At 31.1% G+C, this 23,843-nt stretch overlaps 3 protein-coding genes across 3 annotated transcripts; 2 read left to right on the top strand and 1 right to left on the bottom strand.

Annotated features, from left to right (window-relative positions):
• The first annotated feature begins 187 nt into the window (after window positions 1–187).
• LOC114166793 (Nucleotidyltransferase family protein) lies at window positions 188–5,884 on the top strand. Its single transcript, XM_028051627.2, has 6 exons — window positions 188–1,379; window positions 1,670–2,041; window positions 4,158–4,381; window positions 4,567–4,630; window positions 5,089–5,285; window positions 5,440–5,884. The coding sequence occupies exons 1-6, from the start codon at window positions 291–293 to the stop codon at window positions 5,648–5,650; spliced, it is 2,157 nt and encodes a 718-aa protein (XP_027907428.1). The 5' UTR covers window positions 188–290; the 3' UTR covers window positions 5,651–5,884.
• Window positions 5,885–10,943: 5,059 nt separating this feature from the next.
• Window positions 10,944–16,611, top strand: LOC114166512 (UTP:RNA uridylyltransferase 1-like). Its single transcript, XM_028051254.2, has 5 exons — window positions 10,944–13,029; window positions 14,995–15,218; window positions 15,349–15,412; window positions 15,864–16,060; window positions 16,251–16,611. Exons 1-5 carry the CDS (start codon window positions 11,674–11,676, stop codon window positions 16,459–16,461), a joined length of 2,052 nt encoding a protein of 683 aa, XP_027907055.2. The 5' UTR covers window positions 10,944–11,673; the 3' UTR covers window positions 16,462–16,611.
• On the bottom strand, window positions 16,586–22,558 carry LOC114166513 (glyoxylate/hydroxypyruvate reductase HPR3-like). Its single transcript, XM_028051255.2, has 2 exons — window positions 21,938–22,558; window positions 16,586–17,251 (listed from the first exon to the last, which is right to left on the bottom strand). Exons 1-2 carry the CDS (start codon window positions 22,457–22,459, stop codon window positions 16,733–16,735), a joined length of 1,041 nt encoding a protein of 346 aa, XP_027907056.1. The 5' UTR covers window positions 22,460–22,558; the 3' UTR covers window positions 16,586–16,732.
• Between the last annotated feature and the right edge of the window lie 1,285 nt (window positions 22,559–23,843).

Raw genomic sequence — 23,843 nt, forward strand, 5'->3', positions numbered from 1 at the left:
CATGTTAGATATTGATTAATTATTTACTGTATTTAAAAAAACTTCTTAGAGTATAATTTATCTCCTTTATTATCGAATACCAAGAAGATAAGATAAAAGATTAGCAATAATTTTGAAAATAATAACAAACGAAAATCACATTAATCAAAACATTTTTGCTTTATATATAAAGTTAAAAGTCACACACTCCCATTCCTACACTTCTCCTCTAAGTTTCTCTCTCAACGCTCTCTCTTCCCTCGCAATCTCACAACTGCCACGTCACCCTCTCTCCGCCGCCACCCGCCTCCATGAACGGCGGTGGAGGTGACTTGCCACTGCCGCCGACGCCCTCTAACGGCGGTGAGTTCCTCCTCTCACTCATCCAACGCCCCCACCAACACCACTCACACCCGCGGCAACAGTCTCCGGCGATAGATCCCGCCGTCGCCGTCGTCGGTCCAACGATCCCCGTTGGCTCGCCGCAGTGGCAAATCGCCGGCGCCGATCACCAACACCCCCTTCCTCTCCCTCATCATCTTCCTCCTTGGTCCCACACTCTCTCTTCTCCGCTTTACCCTCCGAACTTTTTCGGGTTGCCCCATAACCCGTTTCCCCCTCCTCGGACCCACTTCCCCGTCAACCCGAACTCCGTCACTAACGGTGTCAACGTTAACGCTGGCCTCACCCACGATCTGCGAAAACTAGGGTTTCCCATCGAAGAAAAGAACAGCAAGGTCGATGGTTTCGTCCAGCAGCAAGAACTGAAACTGCAGTTCGGGTCTTTGCCCACGGTTGCGTACTCTGCATCTGAAGTTTCTCCCAATGTGGACTCGTTGCTCAATTTGAACTTCAACAGAGGGTACAACGGGTTCGACAGGAACTTGCATGTCGATCACCCCAGTTCTAATTCCAGTGGGAATGTGGTTCTTCAGGGTAATCATGATGTTGTGGACAGGGAAAGAAGAGGACTTGAGGGTTATACGGCTAGTGGGTCGTTGTCTCATGAGGCTAGTAGGGTTCCACCAGGGTTTGGGAACAGGAATAGAGGGAAGGGTTTGGAGGGTAGGAAAGATGGTAGGGTGGGGGGTGGGGAAATGGGTGGTGGTGGTGGTGGTAGGATTGAGAATTTGTATGGTAAGAGGGAAGGTGTGAGAATGGTTTCTGGTGAAAGGAGCAATGTTAGAGGCAATGTAGTTCGTGGAATGGGGCTTGTTGATCAGCTTGATCGCCCTGGGCCACCTGCTGGGAGTAACTTGCATTCCAGTGTTGTGAATGAGACTGGTGGAAGTGGGGCTCATGTTGATGTCCTTGGGGAGCAGTTGGCTGATTCATTGTTGATAGAGGATGACTCTGATGACAGGACCAACTCAAGGCAACGACGCGCCACTCGAGAGAAGGTCCGTGGTTATATTTGTTGATAATATTGCTGGTAGCTAACTTGTTATGTGTTGTAAATCATTACTAAGCTAAATTTTAAACTAAATTCCATCAAGTATTTTGAGTAGCCATTAATTGTTTATAATACAGTGATATTTTTAATTTTGAATTTGTTTGAAGGACCTTTATTTTAATGCCTAGATAGGTTGTTGAGTTTTACAGTTATCTACTGGTGATCAAATTATGAGGGTCATGTGTCTTTTTTTGGTAAAGTATGAATGTTATTTACACTTGTATCATTTGTTATCAGGATGCCAGATCATCGGATTCAAGAGGGCAGCAGATCCTAAGCCAGCGGGCAAGAATGTACAAAAGGCAGTTAGTTTGTCGAAGGGACATTGATGTTCTTAATGTTCCTTTCCTTGCAATATATGAGTCTCTAATACCTCCTGAAGAAGAAAAGCAGAAGCAAAGGCAATTAGTAGCATTGTTGGAGAAATTAGTTAGCAAAGAATGGCCAGCAGCTAAGCTTTATCTCTATGGATCATGTGCTAATTCGTTTGGTGTCTCTAAAAGTGACATCGATGTTTGCCTTGCTATCGACGAAGCAGACATGGACAAAGCTAAGATTATAATGAAATTGGCGGATATTTTGCAATCAGATAATCTGCAGAATGTGCAGGTGAGAAAACTTTCGTCTTTTTTTTTTTTTGCATTTCCATTTTTATCTTGATGGTTTGTATTCACATTTAAAGAAATGTGCAATAACTTTAAGAAGCAAAGGTACTTATATAAGCTTGCTAAGAAATTTCCACAAAGGAGGTTTAATGAATTTGGTTTTGAATGGAAAAAAATTGAAATATGCTGTAGCTGGTTTGTCCTTGAATTTTTTTCTTAGATAATAAAAAATAGCTGTTCACCGAATACTTCCCAATGGACTAAAAAGGCATGTGCCACTTAATATCTTTGGGAAGGTAATGAGAGAATATATGTGCATAATTATACCGGTTTTAGATTTTGGTTAATTGTCTTCCTACTTGTGGCGTATAACTTCCCAAGTTTGTAATCAAACTTCATTGCTGTCCAAAGTTAATGAAAATTTGGATTGTTGGTTAAGATTGAAGTTCGAAGGGGAGGGTTTTTATTTATCCCCAGATATAAGATGAGACTTATTTTAGAAATTTATGACATACAAACTAGGATTTGGGAGACATGGCCAGATAAGATTGTCTGTGTAAAAAGGTTGTCAGATGAAGTACTACGGTGTGAATTGACTATGGTTGTTGCTACTGCTGCACATACTAAACAGCCTCAAAATCAAATTCATATTTCATCATCTTCTTCTCCAAGATCTACATCACTCAAGTCATCTTCATCTTTTTCCCCTTCTTCAGTGTCTTCAATTTCTTCCTTGTCTCCTACTAGGAATTTTTCATTTTTATTGGTTTTGGCATTATTAACTATTAACAAATCTTTTCAAATAGGAGACCCTTTCCTCATGATAAGGAGGCTTTAAACCTTTACCATACTATCCAACAACCTTTAACATTTGGATAAAAGGAGGACTTCTTACAAGGTTAAATGGCAATGCATTAACATAATTGCATTGCAAACTTCCTGTGAATTACATCTCTATTTACATAAGATGCATTAATTGTCATTTGTTGGAGAGGATTCTTTCCTTTTGCTACTTCTTTTGTAACTTCTGCCCAATCAAGGTTGTTCTCCTTTTCATTTTTTTGTGTACTTTTCAGCAGCTTCACAAGTGTTTCCATTACTTCATCTGGGACACTAGGACAAGGAATAACATCTTTGTTTTTTTCCAGGAAGATGATGTTTCATCCTTCCCATCAACCCCAACAAGCATTAGAATAAAATTTACATTTTACTTGTAGTTTATTTGTAGGAAGACTTTCAAAATATTCCTAGTAATATTGGGCTCGCCTCTTTATCAAATAAAGGAACCCCTCTAACTCTAGTGTAGCCATTACCTGAGCACTTGATTGCTATTTATTATATAATAGAATGTAGGAATTTTGATGCCATTTTAGGATATGGGTTTAAGCTTAAATTAACCCTATAAAATTGGTTTATAAAGTGCGATTTAAATGTAATTTATACACTTATATATTCTATTTTTTTTCTATACCACTGGTCAATGTGGGATTAAATTCCTTATCCACGATGTTGCAACAAAGGCATGCTTCTAAGAGGCCATATATAAGACTGAGTGACTGCAAATAAGGCGACTTTCCTACTTTATATTGTGTTTTTGCATGGATGTAGGACATTATGTGGTGTTTTTGCTGTCTTGGTTTGATACTTTCAAATTTATGGATTCCATATAAAGGGGCCCTTATATGGCTGGATAAGCATAGATGCTATTGTCTTCACTGGTCAATGCTAGTGCCTAGACTTTAACATATTCTGTCTGTTATTCTTTGCTTCCTGTGTCTGAGTCTTTTCATCCCCCTTTTTTTCTTCCACAGCATCTCTAATCTGTTTTTTCTGTTTGATTTTTATTGGATATGTTTGGAGAAAATGCTATGGTTAAAAGAGTTGTATGATAAGTATAACATGATGGCCAATCTTTTTGAAACTTAAGAAAAAATGTAGGTAAAAATAAAGAAGGAAAAGGAAGTGGATTAGGTGGGGAATATGACAGAAATTACTGGTAACTGACTGACTCAATTTTTCTTCAAAAGAATGCATTTGCTGCTGGTTTACTGCCCTTGGAAATTGAAGTAATTAAATTAAAACAAAAATTTGTTCATTTCTTAATTTGAATTTGTTTGTAGGCATTGACACGTGCACGGGTTCCCATAGTAAAGCTCATGGATCCAGTAACAGGAATCTCTTGTGACATATGCATTAACAATCTTCTTGCTGTTGTGAATACAAAGCTTCTTCGGGATTATGCGCTCATAGATCCAAGGTTACGGCAGCTAGCCTTCATTATCAAACATTGGGCTAAGTCAAGAAGAGTCAATGAAACTTACCATGGAACTCTGTCTAGCTATGCGTAAGTTAACCTCTGATGCTACTGTAATTCAAAAAGTTTTTTTTGTTGTCTTTATTATAATTAGGCAAGGTACTGTGCTAATATAGCAAAACAAAATCAAAGTAGACAGGATCAAAACAATTGAAGTTCATTTAAATATGATGACTAGATAGTATTGCCTAAAAACAATTTAATTTTAATTTCAGGTATGTTTTGATGTGCATTCATTATTTGCAAATGAGAAGACCTGCCATCCTTCCATGCTTGCAGGTGTGTACTTCAGACTTCATTCTTCTATTCCTCTGTCAGATATTTCTGTATTTTGCCTTTTAAGAGGTGTAGAATGTCACTGTTTTCGCTATTAATGTTTCAGAAGAACCCTTTATTTTCATCTAAACATAATGGTCTGTGTTTCCATATTCCACAGAATAAAAAAATTAATTAACTAAGAGTTCTAGGTTTCTTTTCATTTTCATTTTCCATACAATTGGCTGGAAAACCACTTCAAATTTTTATGCTGTGGCAAAGCCTTGTAGTTGTTAATGGCAAATCACTTTTTACTCTGAGAAAACCACTTTAGCAATTGCGTGGCTAGTGTCAATGGAATAACTTTTTGCAGTATTCAAATCAAAGATGTTCAGTTAACTTTGTCAAGTTTGTACCTCATTAAACATTACATCATATGAATAATTTTGTAATTTAATGATTGAATACTATTTTGTATACAGGAGATGGAGACAACGTATTCTGTGACTGTCGATGATATTAGTTGTGCTTTCTTTGATGAAGTTGAAAAACTTGGTGATTTTGGTCGCCACAACAAGGAAACAATTGCTCAGCTTGTGCGGGGATTTTTCCACTATTGGGCATATTGTCATGATTATGCAAATTCTGTTATATCTGTGCGCACAGGAAGCATAATCAGGTATGAGAACTCGTTATCTCTGAATATTTCTCATACCCTTTATGTTCCATTCCGTTGTTAACAAAGTCATAGGAACTGGGTAATGCTTTGTTGATTTAAATCTGCGTTGTTTTCATTCTTATTTATCTGAATGTGATACTGTATTTTGGTGTAGCAAACGAGAGAAGGACTGGACTAGAAGGATTGGCAATGATCGGCATTTGATATGTATAGAGGATCCTTTTGAAACATCTCATGATCTTGGGCGAGTGGTAGATAAATATAGCATCAAAGTTCTGAGGGAAGAGTTCGAACGTGCTGCTGAAATTATGCAGAATGATCCAAATCCGTGTATTAAACTTTTTGAGCCTTATGTTCCCATTTGATCTTCTGTTTTGTTTTGTTTTGGATATAGATTTTATAGGTGAGGTAATGGACACTCAGCTTGTAAAGCTTCTTTTACCACATCTCTCGTATATTTTTAACCTAGTCTCATGTTTATAAGTGTATTTATTAGTTAGGGTTTTAAATGCCATCCTCAATGTAAAGAACTTTTTGGCCTTCTTAATCTTTTATTTAAAAGGCAAGAATTCAGTGTTACGTTGAACCACCTTCCAACACATGCATATTCTATCAATATTAATTCTTGTCCCATACAGTTCATTTTGTTTTACTATGTCATTGCTTTCATTTTAAATTCAGCTTAGTTCATTGTACTGCAGTAATTTAAATGTGAATTATATTACTGACTTTAAGGTATTGACTTTAAGCTTTTACTTTCCAAATGATTGTTCCATAGGCGATTAGAGGGAGATGGTGGAGATGTTTGAAGTTATGCATATAAATTGGCTAGTTTAGGATTGGCTAAAGGGGAACCTTTAACTTGGTATCCTAGATATGCTTCCTAGTATATGATGGACTTTTTTTATAATCAAATACCAATTATCTATGTATTCCTTTAGTACTTTTATTATTTTTAATAATATTTTTTGTGTGATGACAAATAATAGATATTTCATAGATATTTCTTGAAGTATCAATGTATATAATGATGTCGTTTTGAATAAAAAAGATTGAGAGAACACATTGACAGCCAAAAATTGAAATTTCAACTATGACTAAAATTGAAACTGTAAAACTTACTAAACTATAAAATTGCAATTACACTAAAATGAAATTAAGAATTGAATTGGAATTGCAATGATTAAAAGTAGAAAGGGAGAAAACGGTGTACATAATGTAAGTGGTGTAAATTAAGATGTACTCAATGCAAAATGTAAAGAAGTTAAAAACAATCGACAGAAGTGCATGGAAACTGAGAATCAAAGCCAACAAGAACAAAGAAGAATGAAAGTAGAGCAGAACTCTGGAAATTAGGGTATAGAGATTAAGGGAATGAGACGAAACAACCATAGTTTATTGCATTGCAAAGAAAACTTGAAAGTGAGTATCCATGGAGCTCCAATTGTTACATAACACAACCCAAAAGTAGAGAAAAACAGAAAATCTCGTCCATACATTGAAGGAGCACTTGGAATCTAGAATTGGAGGCGTAATAACATGTATATTAAAAGTAGAAATTAATCTAATTTTATAATTTAAATAACATGTTTTTTGAAAATAATTAATATAATAAAATATAGAAATACAAAAAGATTTAAAATGAAATAACAGAAAAAGAATAAATCAAAAGAATAATTTTTTATCCGTCTTCGTAAGTAGCATTAATATTCATAAATAACATTATTATAAATTTCTTTATATAAGAAAAAAATAATAATAATGTTATTATGTTTCTTTATATGAGAAATAATAAATACTATCGCTATAATTAATAAATACTAAAAGTAGTTATGTTTTGGGTTTATACAAAATTATGACTATAAACTTGAAAAATTATAATTGTATTAAATTTTAATTGCAGAGTATTTTGATGTGTTCGAGCTTGATTTTAATTATAATAACTTTTTATTGAGAAATTAATTTTAATTACACTAATATTTAATTTAATTAGGTAAAGTGTGGTTGTGTGATTGACAACACATATAACGATTTAAAATTAATTTTAATTATTCATCAAAGAATATAAATAGGTAGGGCAACAGAAATTTCGAAAAAGAAAACAATGATTTACACGATCTTAGGATTTTGTTTGTTGATAATTGTCTTATGTGTGTAAGATTTACTCGTAGAATCTTACGATTTTACAATTTAAATATCGATTTGACTACCTTATCTGCAATATAGAAACACGACAAGGAGATCCTTGATGATTACTGATAAACTTTAGTAACAAAAAATAATTAGTTAGTATAATGACCAATTTAAGTAGCGATTTATAAACTAAAAGTTATTGGTAAGTACAATACTTTTAAAAAATTATAATCGATCTTTAAATTGGTAACTAAATAGTTTCTATTATGAATTTGTCTCTAAATTGGTCACTACCATTAGCTACTTAGGTTTTAGCTACCAAAATAATTGATCTTTATATTAGTCTCTAATTACAAAATTGATTTATAAATTGCTCTCTAAAGGTATTTTTTGTCATAAAATTAGTCATTATTTGATGATTTTTTTAGCCGTGAAAACAATACTAAATAAATGATTTTTATGTTTAGCAAAAATTATTGGCTGAATAAACAGACAATAATAATATATTAATATCACAAGTTTTAAAATCATATAATATATTAATAAGACAAGGAAATATTTTGTAGATGGGTTAAATTATTTTTTCATTCGATTAGTTATTTTCTTTTTATAACAAAGATAGAATTAACCATTCTTTATATCAAAATTACCTTTAATTTAAGCAGCCCATCTTACTAAATTAGGTTACCTACCAACCACAGGTAAAATAAAAAGAGTTCTTATTAAAGTTTAAACAGTTTATTCAATTAAGGTTTTAGTTTCTAATGTTTTAGATAAATCTAGCTTTGATTTTGTAAATTAAAAAAAAAGTGTTTTAAATTAAAAAAAAAAAACGGTTTTGATCTTTTGAATTTATTATTCAGAAAATGAAAAAAAAGGCGATTTAAAGAAATAATTTATCCTTTAAATTTAGTATTTAGAAATCAACATATATTTTTCAATTTAAAGACTAAAATTAAATTTAACCCAAATTTTAAGAACTAGGTAACATGATTGAATGTTAACAAATTTATTACCATCTCTCCATAGTAGGACAAAACGAAAAGGTAGGGACTGTGGATTTGATTTGATTGAAATTAAATTACTATTATCGATATTATGGAAAAAAAAATTACAATAATTCATGTGTTTCTTCCGTTTGAAGTCATTCCACTTTCAATAAGCCGAAACTTACCTTTTCATACTTTAATAATCTCATATCATATCATATATATATATATATATATATATATATATATATATATATATATCACTTAATTAAGTTAAATCATATAATAAAAATCATTAAACCTATATCTAATACCCACAATCATCACTCAATCCAACTCAAATAAAGGTATCATTGAAAGACTTTTATCGAACGCCAGCTAGATGACACCTAACACAATTCTTTGATGTCTAGCGAGTCTAGTATGCGCCTAACAAAAACATCTCTAGAGCTTTCAAGTCCTCAAGTCCGATATAAACTAAAGATAAGACAATTTCATTGTATATAAGTAGTGTGCAAACCTCAATTTACAAATTAGTTTTATGGAACTGAGTTAAACTTAAAATCTACTTATTAATAAAATTCTTGACAAATTGGCTTGTCTAACGACAACAAAAACCAATACATTTCACACATAACTTCATTCTTAAATATCAATTGAATCAAACTCATTTTTTATCATTTAGAACAAATCACTCCAAACAAATCATATATTTATTAGAATCAATTCAATTCAAACAAATTCATAATATGACAATTATAAAAACTAGCATGTTTTCAATTTAGTCCTCATATTATTTTGATTCAATTTAGTCCTTTTTTTTTATAAAATGAATTAATTTGGTACCTCTTCAATTTGAGATTAAATCAATAATTAAACTTAATTACGACTTATATTTTTTTTTTACTTTTTTTTAATATTTTATACAGGAAAAAAAATCCACCAAAATATTTAAATTATTTTTTTTTACATTTTTACATAAAAAATTCCAATTTAAACTTATAATATTTAAAAAATATTAAAAATATAAATATAAAGTGACACATGTGACATTAAAAGTATTTGTCACATTAAACATTCAAAAATTATAGGTATTATTTTACATTTATATTTTTAATATTTTAATAAAATATAAGTTTAAATAAGTACTTTTGTATGTAAAAATGTATAAAATAATAACTTGAATATTTAGGTGGAGTGATTGATATATACAATTTTTAAAAGTATTTTATCATGTACATAATATAAGTTGTAATTAAATTTAATTACTAATTTGATCTCAAATTAGAGAGGGACCAAATTACTTCATTTTATTTAAAAAAAAAATACTAAATTGAATCAAAATTATAAATATGAAGACAAAATTGAAAACGAGCATTATCATGTGACATGTGACAGTAACATGACAAGTGGCATACTGCCACGTGACACAATCATGATCTAACATGTAAGCATTTTTAAATTTTTTTAAAAATTTAAAAAATTAAAAGTTTCACCAATTGACACATGATATGTACCAATGCGACGTCAGTTTAACATAAATGACCAAATATAAAATCTTTTAAAAAATTGGAGGACTACATTGGTCAAATAAAAAACTTGGAGTCTTTTTAAAAATTCGGATAAAATTAGAGGACTAAATTAAATATTAAACTTTAAAAATAATTAATTTTTATATTTAAAGAAAATAGATAAAAAGTAGGTGTACCAAAATGAGTTAGTGGTTGACTTCTTTTTATAAAAAAATGGATTGAGTTAGATTGATTCGATACTAAAACACATGTCAGAACTTACAATTTACCTAGAAAATGTTAGAGGGTTATTCTTGTTACTTTTGTTTTTTAATTTTAAATTTTTAAAATTTGTTTATATGTACTTATAAATTTATAAATAAATATTAAAAGTATATAAATATTTTTAAAAATTTTGAATTAATTAAATAATACTTTGAATTAAATAAATTAAAACATTTGTTATATATTAGATTATTTTATCATAATTATTAATTAAATTTTAATTTTTAAATGTTAATGATTTTAATTATAATAATATTGTATATTTATATTTTTGAAATATATAATAATAAAAAAAATGAATTAGCATGTCGGAGTTGAATGGACCAAAAGACAAAACGTACATGAAGAAAATGGAATAATGGATTAAAAATTTCAACTGACCTGTGGTATTGTGATAGGCTGAACCACAAGCCACAATTCGTTTTATAACCTAATTAAAAGGTAAAATAATAAATATATAGTGTACGTAAAAGTTGGTTAAATGTCAAAATAATATTACTTTTTTATTTATAAAGATATTATTACTTTCACATCAACGAAGTTTTAAATAAACTTGACAGCATCAATTGTTTTACTTTTTAATTCTTTTTATGAATAGAAAAATTATTTTTTATTATTAAAAATTTATAATTATATTATCAACATTTTTAATTTCTTTTTTGGTACAATTTTGTTAACATAAATTTTATTATTAATTTAGTGATATAAAATTTGAACTTCCCGGTGACCAACTTCCTATATCAGCGAATACAAAATCACGAACGTTGGAAGCAAGCGTAATAGCTCGGGAATCATCGTGTCGTTTTCTCAAACTTCGATTTGCTGCGAAAATCTGCATGGCCACGTCGATCAACAAAGCCACCCCGAAATCGGCGACGTCCTCGGAAAACAAATTTCCGGCGCCTGCAACCTGAGTTCCGCGGCGGCGGAACTCGTCCAGGTCGACGTGATAGGTACCGGCACTGGCGGTGACAACGAGGCGGAGCGACGGGAGGAGGCTAAGCATGTCGACGGTGAGGGGGTAGCCCTCGTGACAGTGGACGGCGGCCACGGTGGCGCAGTGGTGGGGGTGGGTGACCGCAAACTGAAAAAGGGGAAGCGAAGAGTGGTTTAAAAGATGGAACTTTTTGGGAATAGAGTGGTTGAAGAACAAAGGAATGTTTGGGGAGATTAGGGTTTTGCAATTGTTGGTCACTAGTTGTACACTGGTTTTAGTATTCCATTGATGGTGGTTGTGAAGTGTTGTGAAGTGTTGTGAGGGAGGTTTTGGTCTTCCATTAATGGTGGTTGTGAAGTGTGGTGTGGGAGTGAGTGCATGATAAAGTTCTTGCCTTTTTTTTTTTTACCTGTTTTATGTGATATTGGCACCCCTTCGTGTCACTTTCATGTGATAACTCGAAAACATCAACCATTAGAAAGAGAACCTCCTAGAGAATTACAAGAGGAGCTAGCTTGAGTTGAAAAAGAGAAATGCGGTTGAAAGAAGAAAACGCTAAGATGAAGAGGAAGCTTGACGAAGTAGGTCAGAACGGTTCCAAGCGTCCGCATACTGCTCTCAGTGGATGGAGGCATCCATTCACTGATGATATCACCAAGGTGCTTCTGCCCAGTAATTGGGAATGGTTCCCTATTGATCGGTACGACGGTACCACGGATCCTGATGACCATGTTTTCGTGTACGTTACTCATGTAAGCCTTTACACTACGGAGGATGCGATTTTCTGTCGAGTCTTTCCAACTACCCTAAAAGATGCAGCCCTTAGCTGGTTTAAAGAGCTCCCTCCCATGTCAATCGATTGTTTTTCCACATTGGTAGCTCGGTTTGGCACCCGGTTTGTGCTCAGTCGCCGACATCATTTGACCGCGTTTGCTCTGGTTAATATTCGGCAGGAGGAAGGAGAGGCGCTTAGGACCTTCATTCAACGGTTCGAAAAGGTGGCGTTGAGGATCAAGGATCTTAGTCCTGAAGTAGCATGGCTTCACATGATAATGGGGTTAAGACCTGGTCCCTTTGCAGACAACTTAGCCATGAAGCCGACGACCAGCCTCGACGAGCTGAGACAGAGGGCGGCGGAATATATACAGTACGAGGAGCTTAGGGAGCTTAGAGAAGAAATGGGTGCTGAGAATAGCCCAACTGACAATAAAGCCTGTGACCGATATAGTCATCACAAATCTTCACTTCGGCCTGAGGAGGTAAGGCAACCTCGTTTCAATCAATACACGCAGTTGAACGTAGCAAGATCGCGCGCCTTGGAAGAGGCTCTTAATGCGGATCTTATACAACTGCCAAGGAAAAAAGCCACATCGTGGAATGCAGACATGTCTCGGCATTGTCGGTATCATGGAAAATATGGACATGAAACGGAAGAGTGTACATCGTTGAAGGACAAAATAGAAGAACTTATACAAGCAGGACACCTTAGACAGTTTGTCCAAAGAGGGGGGCGTGGTCGTGTGGAATCAAGAGGTAGGATTGAGAATTTGTATGACAAGAGGGAAGGTGTGAGAATGGTTTCTGGTGAAAGGAGCAATGTAAGCGGCAATGTTCTTAATGCTCCTTTCCTTGCAATATATGAGTCTCTTATACCTCCTGAAGAAGAAAAGCTGAAGCAAAAGCAATTAGTGGCATTATTGGAGAGATTGGTTAGGAAAGAATGGCCAGCAGCTAAGCTCCATCTCTATGGATCATGTGCTAATTCGTTTGGTGCTTCTAAAAGTGTCATTGATGTTTGCCTTGCTATCGAGGAAGCAGACATGGACAAAGCTAAGGTTATAATGAAATTGGCGGATATTTTGCAATCAGGTAATCTGCAGAATGTGCAGGTGAGAAAATTTTCGTCTTTCTTTTGCATTTCCATTTTTATCTTGATGGTTTGTGAGACATATAAAGAAATGTGCAATAACTTGTGAGAAGCGAAGGTACTTATATAAGCTTGCTAAGAAGTTTTCACAAAGGAGATTTAATGACTTTGGTTTTGAATGGAAAAATATTGAAATTTGCTATAGCTGGTTTGTCCTTGAATTTTGTCTTAGATAATAAAAAATAGTTACTGCGCACCGAATACTTCCCAACACTTGATATCTTTTCGAAGGTAATTAGAGAATATATGTGCATATTATACTGGTTGTAGATTTTAGTTAATTGTCTTCCTACTCGTGGCGTATAACTTCCTAAGTCTGTAATCAACTTCATTGCTGTTCAAATTTAATGAAAATTTGGATTGTTGGTGAAGATTGAAGTTGGCAAGGGAGGGTTTTATTTCTCCCCATATATAAGATGAGTTTTATTTTAGAAATTTATGACATACAAACAAGGATTTGGGAAACATGGCCAGATAAGATTGATAGTGTAAAAAGGTTGTCCGATGAAATACGATGTAAGTTGACTATGGTTGTTGCTACTGCTACACATACTAAACAGCCCCAAAATCATATTCATATTTCATCCTGTTCCTCACCAAGATCTACATCACCGAAGTCATCTTCATCTTTTCCCCCTTCTTCAATGTCTCCAACTTCTTCTTTGTTTGCTACTATGAATTTTCCATTTTTGTTGGTTTTGGCACTGTTAACAACTCTTTTCAAATAGGAGACCCTTTTCTTATGATAAGGAGGCTTTAAACTTTTACCATACTATCCAACAGCCTTTAACATTTGGATAAAAAGAGGAGTCCTTACAAGGTTAAATGGCAATGCACTAACATAATTGCATTCCAAACTTTCTGAATTACATCTCTATTTATATAAGATGCATTGATTGTCATTTGTTGGAGAGCATTATTTCCTTTTGCTACTTCTTTTGTAACTTATGCCCAATCAAGGTTGTTCTCCTTTTCATTTTTTTCTTTAATTTTCAGCAGCTTCCCAAGTGTTTCCTTTTACTTTGTCTGGAACACTAGGACAAGGAATAAGAGTTTTTTGTTCCAAGAAGATGATGTTTCATCCTTCCTATGCCACCCCAACAAGCTTTATAACAAAATTTACATTTTACTTGTAGTCTATTTGTAGGAAGACTAACTCTAGTCTGGTCCTTACCTGAGCCTTGCAAACCTAAGAAGGTCACTTGATTAAAATTTCTTATTGAAAAGTTACAGGAAACACACATCCTTCAAAATTCTGCTATTACTCTCTTCTGTAGAGGATTATTAAAGAGAATCTGACTTTATTATATAATAGAATGTTGGAATTTTGATGCCATTTTAGGATATGGGTTTAAGCTTAACTTAACCCGATAAAACTGGTGCGACTTAGATGTAATTTATATACTTATATATTCTATTTTTTTCTATACCACCTGTCAATGTGGGACTAAATTCCTTATCCACGATGTTGCAAAAAAGGCATACTTCTAAGAGGCCATATTTAAGGCTGAGTGACTGCAAATAAGGAGACTTTCCTAATTTATATTGTGTTTCTGCATGGATGTAGGACATAATGTGGTGTTTTTGCTGTCTTTTATTTGATACTTTCAAATTTATGGATCACTTATAAAGGGGCCTTTATATGGGTGGATAAGTTTGGAGAAAATGCTGTGGTTAAAAGAGTTGTATGATAAGTAAAACATGATGGCCAATTTTTTGAAACTTAGAAATAAATGTAGTTAATAATAAAGAAGGAAAAGGAAGTGGATTAGGTGGAGAATATGACAGAAATTACTGGTAACTGACTGACTCAATTTTCTTCAAAAGAATGCATTTGCTGCTGGTTTACTGCCCTTGGAAACATTCATTTGTAGTAATTAAATTAAAACAAAAATTTCTTCAGTTCTTAATTTGAGTTTGTTTGTAGGCATTGACATGTGCACGGGTTCCCATAGTAAAGCTCGTGGATCCAGTGACAGGAATCTCTTGTAACATATGCATTAACAAACTTCTAGCTGTTGTGAATACAAAGCTTCTTCGGGATTATGCGCACATAGATCCAAGGTTACGGCAGCTAGCCTTCATTATCAAACATTGGGCTAAGTCAAGAAGAGTCAATGAAACTTACCATGGAACTCTGTCTAGCTATGCGTAAGTTAACCTCTGATCCTATTCTTATTGAAAAATGTTTTCCTTGTCTTCATTATAATTAGCCAAGGTACTGTGCTAATGTTGAAAAATCAAAGTAGACAGGATCAAAACAATTTAATTTTAATTTCAGGTATGTTTTGATGTGCATTCATTATTTACAAATGAGAAGACCTGCTATCCTTCCCTGCTTGCAGGTGTGTACTTCAGACTTCATTCTTCTATTCCTCTATGTCAGATATTTATTTATTTAGCCTTTTAAGAAGTAGAATGTCACTGTTTCCGCTATTATTGTTTCAAATGTAACCCTCTATTTTTATCTAAAGATAATGTTCTGTGTTTCCATTTTCCACAGAATAAAAAAATTAATTAACTAAGGTCTAGTTTTCTTTTCATTTTCCACACAACTGTCTGGAAAACCACTTCAAATTTTTATGCTGTGGCAAAGCCTTGTAGTTGTTAATGGCAAATCAGTTTTTACTCTGAGAAAACCACTTTAGCAATTGCGTGGCCAGTGTCAATGGAATAACTTTTTGCAGTATGCAACTCAAAGATGTTCAGTTAACTTTGTCAAGTTTGTACCTCATTAAACATTACATCATATGAATAATTTTGTAATTTAATGATTGAATACTATTTTGTATACAGGAGATGGAGACAACGTATTCTGTGACTGTGGATGATATTAGTTGTGCTTTCTTTGATGAAGTTGAAGACCTTGGTGATTTTGGTCGCCACAACAAGGAAACAATTGCTGAGCTTGTGCAGGGATTTTTCCACTATTGGGCATATTGTCATGATTATGCAAATTCTGTTATATCTGTGCGCACAGGAGGCATAATCAGGTATGAGAACTCGTTATCTCTGAATATTTCTCATACCCTTTATGTTCCATTCCGGTGTTAACAAAGTCATAGGAACTGGGTAATGCTTTGTTCATTTAAATCTGTTGTGCTGAGGTTATAACAGGGGGTAAAACATGAACTGTTTTTTACTTTTATTTGACTGAATATATGATACTGTATTTTGGTGTAGCAAACGAGAGAAGGACTGGACTAGAGGGATTGGCAATGATCGTCATTTGATATGTATAGAGGATCCTTTTGAAACATCTCATGATCTTGGGCGAGTGGTAGATAAATGTAGCATCAAAGTTCTGAGGGATGAGTTCGAACGTGCTGCTGAAATTATGCAGAATGATCCAAATCCGTGTATTAAACTTTTTAAGCCCTATATTCGCAGTTGATCTTCTGTTTTGTTTTGTTTTGGATATAGATTTTATCGGTTAAAGAACTTTTTGGCCTTCTTAATCTTTTGTTTGAAAGGCAAGAATTCAGTGTTATGTTGAACCACTTTCCAACACATGCATATTCTATCAATGTTCATTCTTGTCCAATTTTGTTTTACAATGTTATATTACTCATTATATTAAATACACGATAAAGCCAAATAGAAAATGGTGGAACCATTACATGATATTTGTGTTCTCAAGAGGAAACAAGTAAAACTGAAAGAAGCTAAATGACAGGAGTAATGAGAGGGTTATCAGAGAAAAAAGCTTCCAAATTACGTCCCAGAAGTTGGCAAATAGCAACATAAGACTCTAACGTGGAAAAACCTGCGTGTGGTGAGAGAACTACATTATCCAAGGAAAAGAAGTGTTCATCAACAAGAGGCTCATTCTCAAACACATCCAAACCAGCACCTTCAATTTCCCCTTCCATCAAACACTTCAACAGTTCTTTTTCATGAATCAAAGCTCCTCTTCCCACATTCACAATAACTCCTCCTTTTCCCAGTGCCACCATGACTTCTCTGTTGATGATGTGCCTTGTTTGGTCATTCAGAGCACAACACAGAACAAGCACGTTGGTGTTAGTGGCAAGATCAACAACATTGGAATAGAAAGGGTATGGAACAAAGGGTTTCTGCTTCCTGGAGTTGTATGATACCTTGCAATTTAAGGCCTCAAGCCTATGTGCCACTTCCAACCCTATTCTTCCCAAACCTACTATTCCAACTCTCTTTCCTGTTACCTGACACAACCATCGTTGTTATCGTTATCATGCATGCTTCAAACAAAGTAAACCAAACTAGTATCATAATCTTGTTTTTCAACAAAAAAGAAAAAACAATTACCACTGCTTATTTCTCACATTTTTATTTCATATACTTCTCATGTAGATGTGTGAATGAAAATAGATTTAAAGATTACTCCAATATATTTTTTGTGTAAGTTTAGATAAACTCTTTTAAATTTAAGGTTTAATTAAGTTTAAATAAAATTTGAAAATTTGTTATATTGAGAAAATTTTATTGCTTCAATTAGAATATCATTACTTTTGTTTGGTATTGTCATTATTTATGTCTATCAACAAGAAAAACAAATCTTAATTAAGTTTTAAATTTTCCATAAATTTGAGTAATTTTATTACATTTTTTTTTCTGTTGAGTATCCAAAATATGGATATCTTTTAATTGAGTTCTTATTGTCGAGTGGAGTTCTTATGTAACCCTATACTTCTTTATCAAGTAACATTGTTTCGTATTTAATTTATATAATGAAACAATGTGGTTTTTTACAAAGATAGTTAAGGTTAAAAATTTCATTCTTATTATTGTTATTTTATTTGGAATTACGTTACTCTAATTGAGAGCATATACTCAATTAAAAAATAAAAAAATTTTGAACAATCAATAACAATTTCTTTTATAAAAACTCAACCGAAAATATTTAAATTTAATAAAAATTTAAGTAAATTAAACTTTTACTTATGTAAAAGTACTAAGTTGTATTAACAATGCAAAGTAACACTTACATTTTAGTTAACGACAAAATCAAACAGTGTGGATTCAATTAAAAACCATAAAATAATGAACATTCATATAACAAATTTGTTTTTAATGAAAATAATCAAATTTACAATATATTTAAATTTAAATTTTGTTACTTCTTTTTTATTTTGTTTAAAACGACATTAAAAGTTAAATAGAAAGAAAATTGAGTTCGAAATCAAGTTTAACTAAAACAAAGCATGAAACTTTCTTAATTTGACTATCTGAAGGGATAATTGTTGTTACGATGTTATAAAATATTTATATTAAGTTAATTGATAATTAATCTGTTCAAAAGTTAATTAGTTATGTTAAATGGAGTTGTTTTTAACCCCAAGACTCAAAATCAAAATTTTATTTAAAAACCCATTCTCAATTCTACTAAAAAACAATGCAATATTAATAGAATCGTTGCGTTTTAATTAATGTTGAAATTTCTAAATCAAATCAGGTCAATTTGAATCTTCTATTCAATCAATTATGGACAAAATTTATCTTCTTTTATTTGTATGGACAACGTTGAATTTTTTATTTTATAGATAAAATTGATTTTTTAATGTTCAGATTTTTATGTTCATCCCAAATATCATCTTTTTTCGTAAACCTTATCTCCTGCAACTATCGAAAACAATACGAAAAAGAAAAACGTGATTCTTATATTAACCAATCATGATTGGTTCGATAAACATTTTGTCAGTGTTTTCACGCTCTAGACAATAATAAATGATAAAAAATTAAAAACAAAAAACAAAAAATTAAATACTTTTAACATATGAGATATGACAGAACTTTAACGTTGTCGGCACTTTAATAATTAAATAATTAAACTTAATTAAAAAAAAACTTACTTAATTAAAATTAATTTTTTTAAATATATAATATTATAATAATAAATGATGATATTATAATATTTTTAAATTAATATATAAAATAATTTTATATTTATTAAAAATGTAATAAAATAAACAGAAAAAAATAGAGTAATTGTTAATGAATGACAAAAAATAATTGTTAGAATAATTTTGTAAAAAACATATAAAAGTAACTATTAATTTTTAAAAAATAAATAAATAATTATATTATAAAAGATAAATTAAAAATAAGTGATGGTGAAAAAAAAAACCTTTTATATATAAAATTATAGATTAAAATTTTTCAATTAAAATTGAAATCAAATAACTCATTAAATTAATAATATATTGTATATTAGTATCAAAATTTCAAAATCATATAATATCAACAAGATAAGGAAATATTTTGCGGATGAATTAAAATACCTTTTCTTATAAAAGAAATAGAACTAATCATTCTTTATATAAAAATTACCTTTAAGTAATAAATATTGACACTGCTGCATTACATATTTTTTAAATATATATATATATATATATATATATATATATATATATTAATAGGTAATAATATTATAATATTATTAAGTTAGTATACTAAATAATTTATACTTATTAAAATAAAATGAAATAATAAAATAAAAAGAAAAAAAACTGTTAAAATAATTGTATAGAAAATATATAAAAATAACTATTAATCTTTAAAAATAAATAAATAATTATATTATCAAGAATAAATTAAAAATAAATAATTATGAAAAAAAAATCATATATATATATATATATATATATATATATATATATATATATATATATATAATCTTACTAAGTTCGCTCTTTTTAGTTTCTAATTTTTTTACATAAATTTAGTTTTGATTTTGTAAGACTAAAAAAATTAAAATTCAAGTGTTTTAAATTAAAAAAATAAGGTTTTAAGCTTTTTAATTCAGAAAATAAAGAAACGACTTAAAAATAATTTATCCTTTAAATTTCGTATTTGGAAGTTAAAATATATATTTTTAATTTAAATAGTAAAATTAAATTTACCCCAAATTTTAAGAACTAAATCCATAATTGAATGTTAATATATTATATTAACATCTCTCCCATAGTTGGACAAAAAGAGAATGTTTGGACTGTCTTTGTTCGCATAGACTTCATTCGATTGAAATTAAATTTTAAAAAATTATAATAATTCATGTTAACATGTATTGATTTTTTTTGACTGATAAAATTCCTATTAATGTAACTAACGTGATTTATGTTCAATAAAATTTGATGAAATTCGTATTATTAATTAAATATTCGTTGAAAATAAGAACAAAAAATAATTAATTTAATAATATACTTCCATACAACTTTTGTTCTTTGGTCCCAGGCATTGAGTGCTAATATACCTAATCCCTATATTTTATGCTCCATTCATCAAATCCTTCTTGTCTTGTCTCTTAACTTTTTTTTCTTACAACTTTTTCATAGTGCGAAAGAGTAATTTGCTTAAGTAGAAAAAACAAAATCCAAAAATATTTTCATACACCATTTTCTTAAAATCATACCATATTTATTTTCTTAGGATTTTCGTACAGAAAAATATTAAAAAAATTCAACACCACAATTTGGTCAATATGATAAATCACAACTCTTAATATTACTATTGATTTTTTCTTATGAAAAATACTAAACAAATTTTACATCAATGATAAGATATATTAAAAATCATCACATTCTTTCTAATTTAAAATCTTAAAATTAAATGTTTATTTTTGTTTTATATATTTTTTAATTTTTTTAACTTTACTTTCAATCAATTATGAAATTCCTAATACGTGTATAAAATAATTTCATACGTGTAGTATTAGAGTGCTGACTAAATTGAAAAACTAAAATGATATTGCTTTTAAAAATAGTTTCGTACTTTATATTCATAATCTCAAAGTAAAGTTAATTTATTCCAATTAATTTATCTCAAAGTAAACTTTTGTCTTATTATTTGAATTTATATTTCTAGTGTGAAATAAATATTTTGTAAAAATTAAAACAGATAGTATTAACATTTTCAGAACTCCGAATACATATTTGTCTTTTTCCCCACATTCGTTTAAGTATGAGTTTATATAACGTGTCCTTTGTATTATATTGAATTTTATAATTGATTACACTTTTTATGTTGAAATTCAAAATAAAATACAATTCCTTTTGGAATTTGAGTTTCGGAGTGAGAATAACAAATAATAATTCCTTGAATAAATCAATTTAAAAAAGAAGAAGATACTCCACGGCTTAAACGTTATTTTATAAAGATAGATTTTTTTAGGTAAATATAAATTAAAGAATATATTTAAATTTTTAGGTAAAATCACTTAACTTATTTAAATAATTAATATGAAAAAAATTATTTATTTTAAATAAAAACTTAATAATCTATTCCAAATGTATAGAAAAGTTGTCTGGAAAAAACCTATTATCGTCTATGTCATTTTTTATAATTAAATTATCAACATTAAGTATTATTAAACGTATCTATTTTTATTTTAACTTTTAGTATAATTTTATTAACATAAAATAATAAAATTTATTATTAATTAATCGGATAATATTTATATGTCATCTTGGTGACTTTTAAAAATGTTAATCGCATCTCAACTTTAAAAAAATTCTCAATTTGTTAACTTTAAAAAGAAAAAAATATTAACCTAATTAACTTTGTTAATGACTTTTATTTATAAATTTTAATAAATATTAATATAAGATCAAATATTAACATAATTAACTTTGTTAATGATTTTTATCAATAAGTTTTGATAAATATTAATACTTATTTTATAAATTATTTTAAATATTAACACCTTAATAGCTTTAATAATTTTTTCTAAGAAAAATCTAATTAAATCACCTGTTCAAAACTCAATTAACACCTTACTAAAATGGGATATCAGACAAACACATTCAAACAAAATTAAATAATATCTGACTAATTAAACAAAAATTTAAACTTCTTGGTGACGAACTTTCTACGAATAATACAAAATCACGTACCTTGGAAGCATACGTAATAGCTCGTGAATCAACGTGTCGTTTTCTCAAACTCCGATCCGCTGCTGATATCTTCATCACCACGTCGATCAACAAAGCCACCGCCAAATCGGCGACGTCCTCGGAAAACAAATTTCCGGCACCGGCAACCTGAATTCCGCGGCGGCGGCACTCGTCCAGGTCGACGTGATCAGTGCCTGCACTGGCGGTGACAACGAGGCGGAGCGACGGGAGGAGACTAAGCATGTCGACGGTGAGGGGGTAGCCCCCATCACAGAGGACGGCAGCCACGGTGGCGCAGTGGTGGGGGTGGGTGGCCGCAAATTGGTGAAGGGGAAGCGATGAGTGGTTTAAAAGATGGAACTTTTCGGAATAGGGTGGTTGGAGAACAGAGGAAAAACCTGGGGGACCGTGAAGAAGAACTTTGGGGAGATTAAGGTTTTGCAATTGTTGGTCACTTGTTTTACACTGGTTTTGGTCTTCCATTGATGGTGGTTGTGAAGTGTGGTGTGGGAGTGAGTGCATGATAAAGTTCTTGCTTCTTTTACCTGTGTTTATGTGATAATGGCACCTCTTCTTGTCACTTTCATGTGATAACTAGAAAACATCAACCATTTCAATGAGAACCTCCTAGAGATTTTCTTAAAATAAATTTAGCTACATAACATGTTATTCATCGTACTTACATAGTAGTTTTCCACACAATTCTAGCACAACTTTTCAATTTTCTTTAAAAAAATTTGAAACAATGAAAATTTTGAACTTTTTTAATTTATTTATTTAACATATATTATATAATTTATTAAATTAATTAATATTAAGTTTCAATTTTTTCGTAAATTTATATATTTCTAATTGAGTTTTATTAAATTATTTTCTAATTTATATATTTATACACTCATCGCCTCCTCGTTTCAATGGTCATTGTGTTCTCTTCGTTTTGCTAATTGTCGCTAGCATGGCGCTCTCGTTCTCACTCTCACTTTCACAACTCTCTCATTTAGTAAATGAGTGTTTTCCTCTCATTTAGATTTTTTTTTCATTCCTATTGAGATCATTGAAGGTGTAATAATGTGTTCCTTGTGTTTGCAATGTCGGCACCAGAGTCCCAAACCTCTTTCACGAAGATGTGATGAGAGTGGTATTAGAGGCCATGGAAGGGGCGATGAGAAGGCATACCTCACAGATGTGAATGAAGAAAGGCAGAGGAAGCGAAGTAAGGAGTGAATGACAATGACAATGAGAAAAAGAAACTATTACTACTTGGTCTTGAGCTTTAGAATTTTGTGGAGCGAGAAGAGTCAGAGAAAGTAAGACTTTCTATGCCAGTTGTGACAATAATCGACATAAAAAATGAAAACGATCTATGTTGGTTGTATTTATGTCGGTTTCAGAATCGATACAAAAAATCTTTTTTAAATCATAATGCCTTTGTTGCTCTAGTGTAGCATGCCTAGTGTAACATGCTTGTTGAATTAAGATGAAGATGGATATCTAGCTCTAAATCATAATGAAAGAAAAAGTTTGATGACGATGATGTATGAAGAAAAAGATCAAGTCTTTAAGAATACTTGGATGTATAAACAATCAGGAAGACTTGTAAAAATTGTGTTGAAGTCATAGGAATGAAATTTCTATGTTAAACTAGAGTAAGAAAAAGTTTAAATGGTAAGTGAAAGACAATTGTAGCGCAATTTCATCATTATCACCTCGAAAACTCTTGAGATTCTCGTAAAATTATTTTCTCTATTTAAGAATCGATTATTACTTTTAACAATCAATTAATTTTTTTTCTTGGACTAAGATAATTGATTATCTCTAAAATAACCGATTATCCCAGTAAAAATTTGTTTTCAAATTCACTTTGGAATAATCAATTATCATAAACAATAATAGATAATTCTGACCT

Source organism: Vigna unguiculata, chromosome 10 (assembly GCF_037176805.1).
Source record: "Vigna unguiculata cultivar grain cowpea cultivar isolate G323 ecotype 2 chromosome 10, ASM3717680v1, whole genome shotgun sequence".
Classification (NCBI taxonomy): Eukaryota; Viridiplantae; Streptophyta; class Magnoliopsida; order Fabales; family Fabaceae; genus Vigna; species Vigna unguiculata.

Bases quoted from the DNA above. Each gene is read 5' to 3' on its own strand.
- LOC114166793 (XM_028051627.2), top strand. From the start codon at position 291: ATGAACGGCGGTGGAGGTGACTTGCCACTGCCGCCGACGCCCTCTAAC. The intron at 4,631-5,088 runs GTGTGTACTTCA...TTTTGTATACAG, and splicing joins CCATCCTTCCATGCTTGCAG to GAGATGGAGACAACGTATTC. The intron at 5,286-5,439 runs GTATGAGAACTC...ATTTTGGTGTAG, and splicing joins CGCACAGGAAGCATAATCAG to CAAACGAGAGAAGGACTGGA.
- LOC114166512 (XM_028051254.2), top strand. From the start codon at position 11,674: ATGCGGTTGAAAGAAGAAAACGCTAAGATGAAGAGGAAGCTTGACGAA. The intron at 13,030-14,994 runs GTGAGAAAATTT...GTTTGTTTGTAG, and splicing joins GTAATCTGCAGAATGTGCAG to GCATTGACATGTGCACGGGT. The intron at 15,219-15,348 runs GTAAGTTAACCT...TTTTAATTTCAG, and splicing joins GGAACTCTGTCTAGCTATGC to GTATGTTTTGATGTGCATTC.
- LOC114166513 (XM_028051255.2), bottom strand. From the start codon at position 22,459: ATGCACTCACTCCCACACCACACTTCACAACCACCATCAATGGAAGAC. The intron at 17,252-21,937 runs GTACGTGATTTT...TGGTTGTGTCAG, and splicing joins CTATTACGTATGCTTCCAAG to GTAACAGGAAAGAGAGTTGG.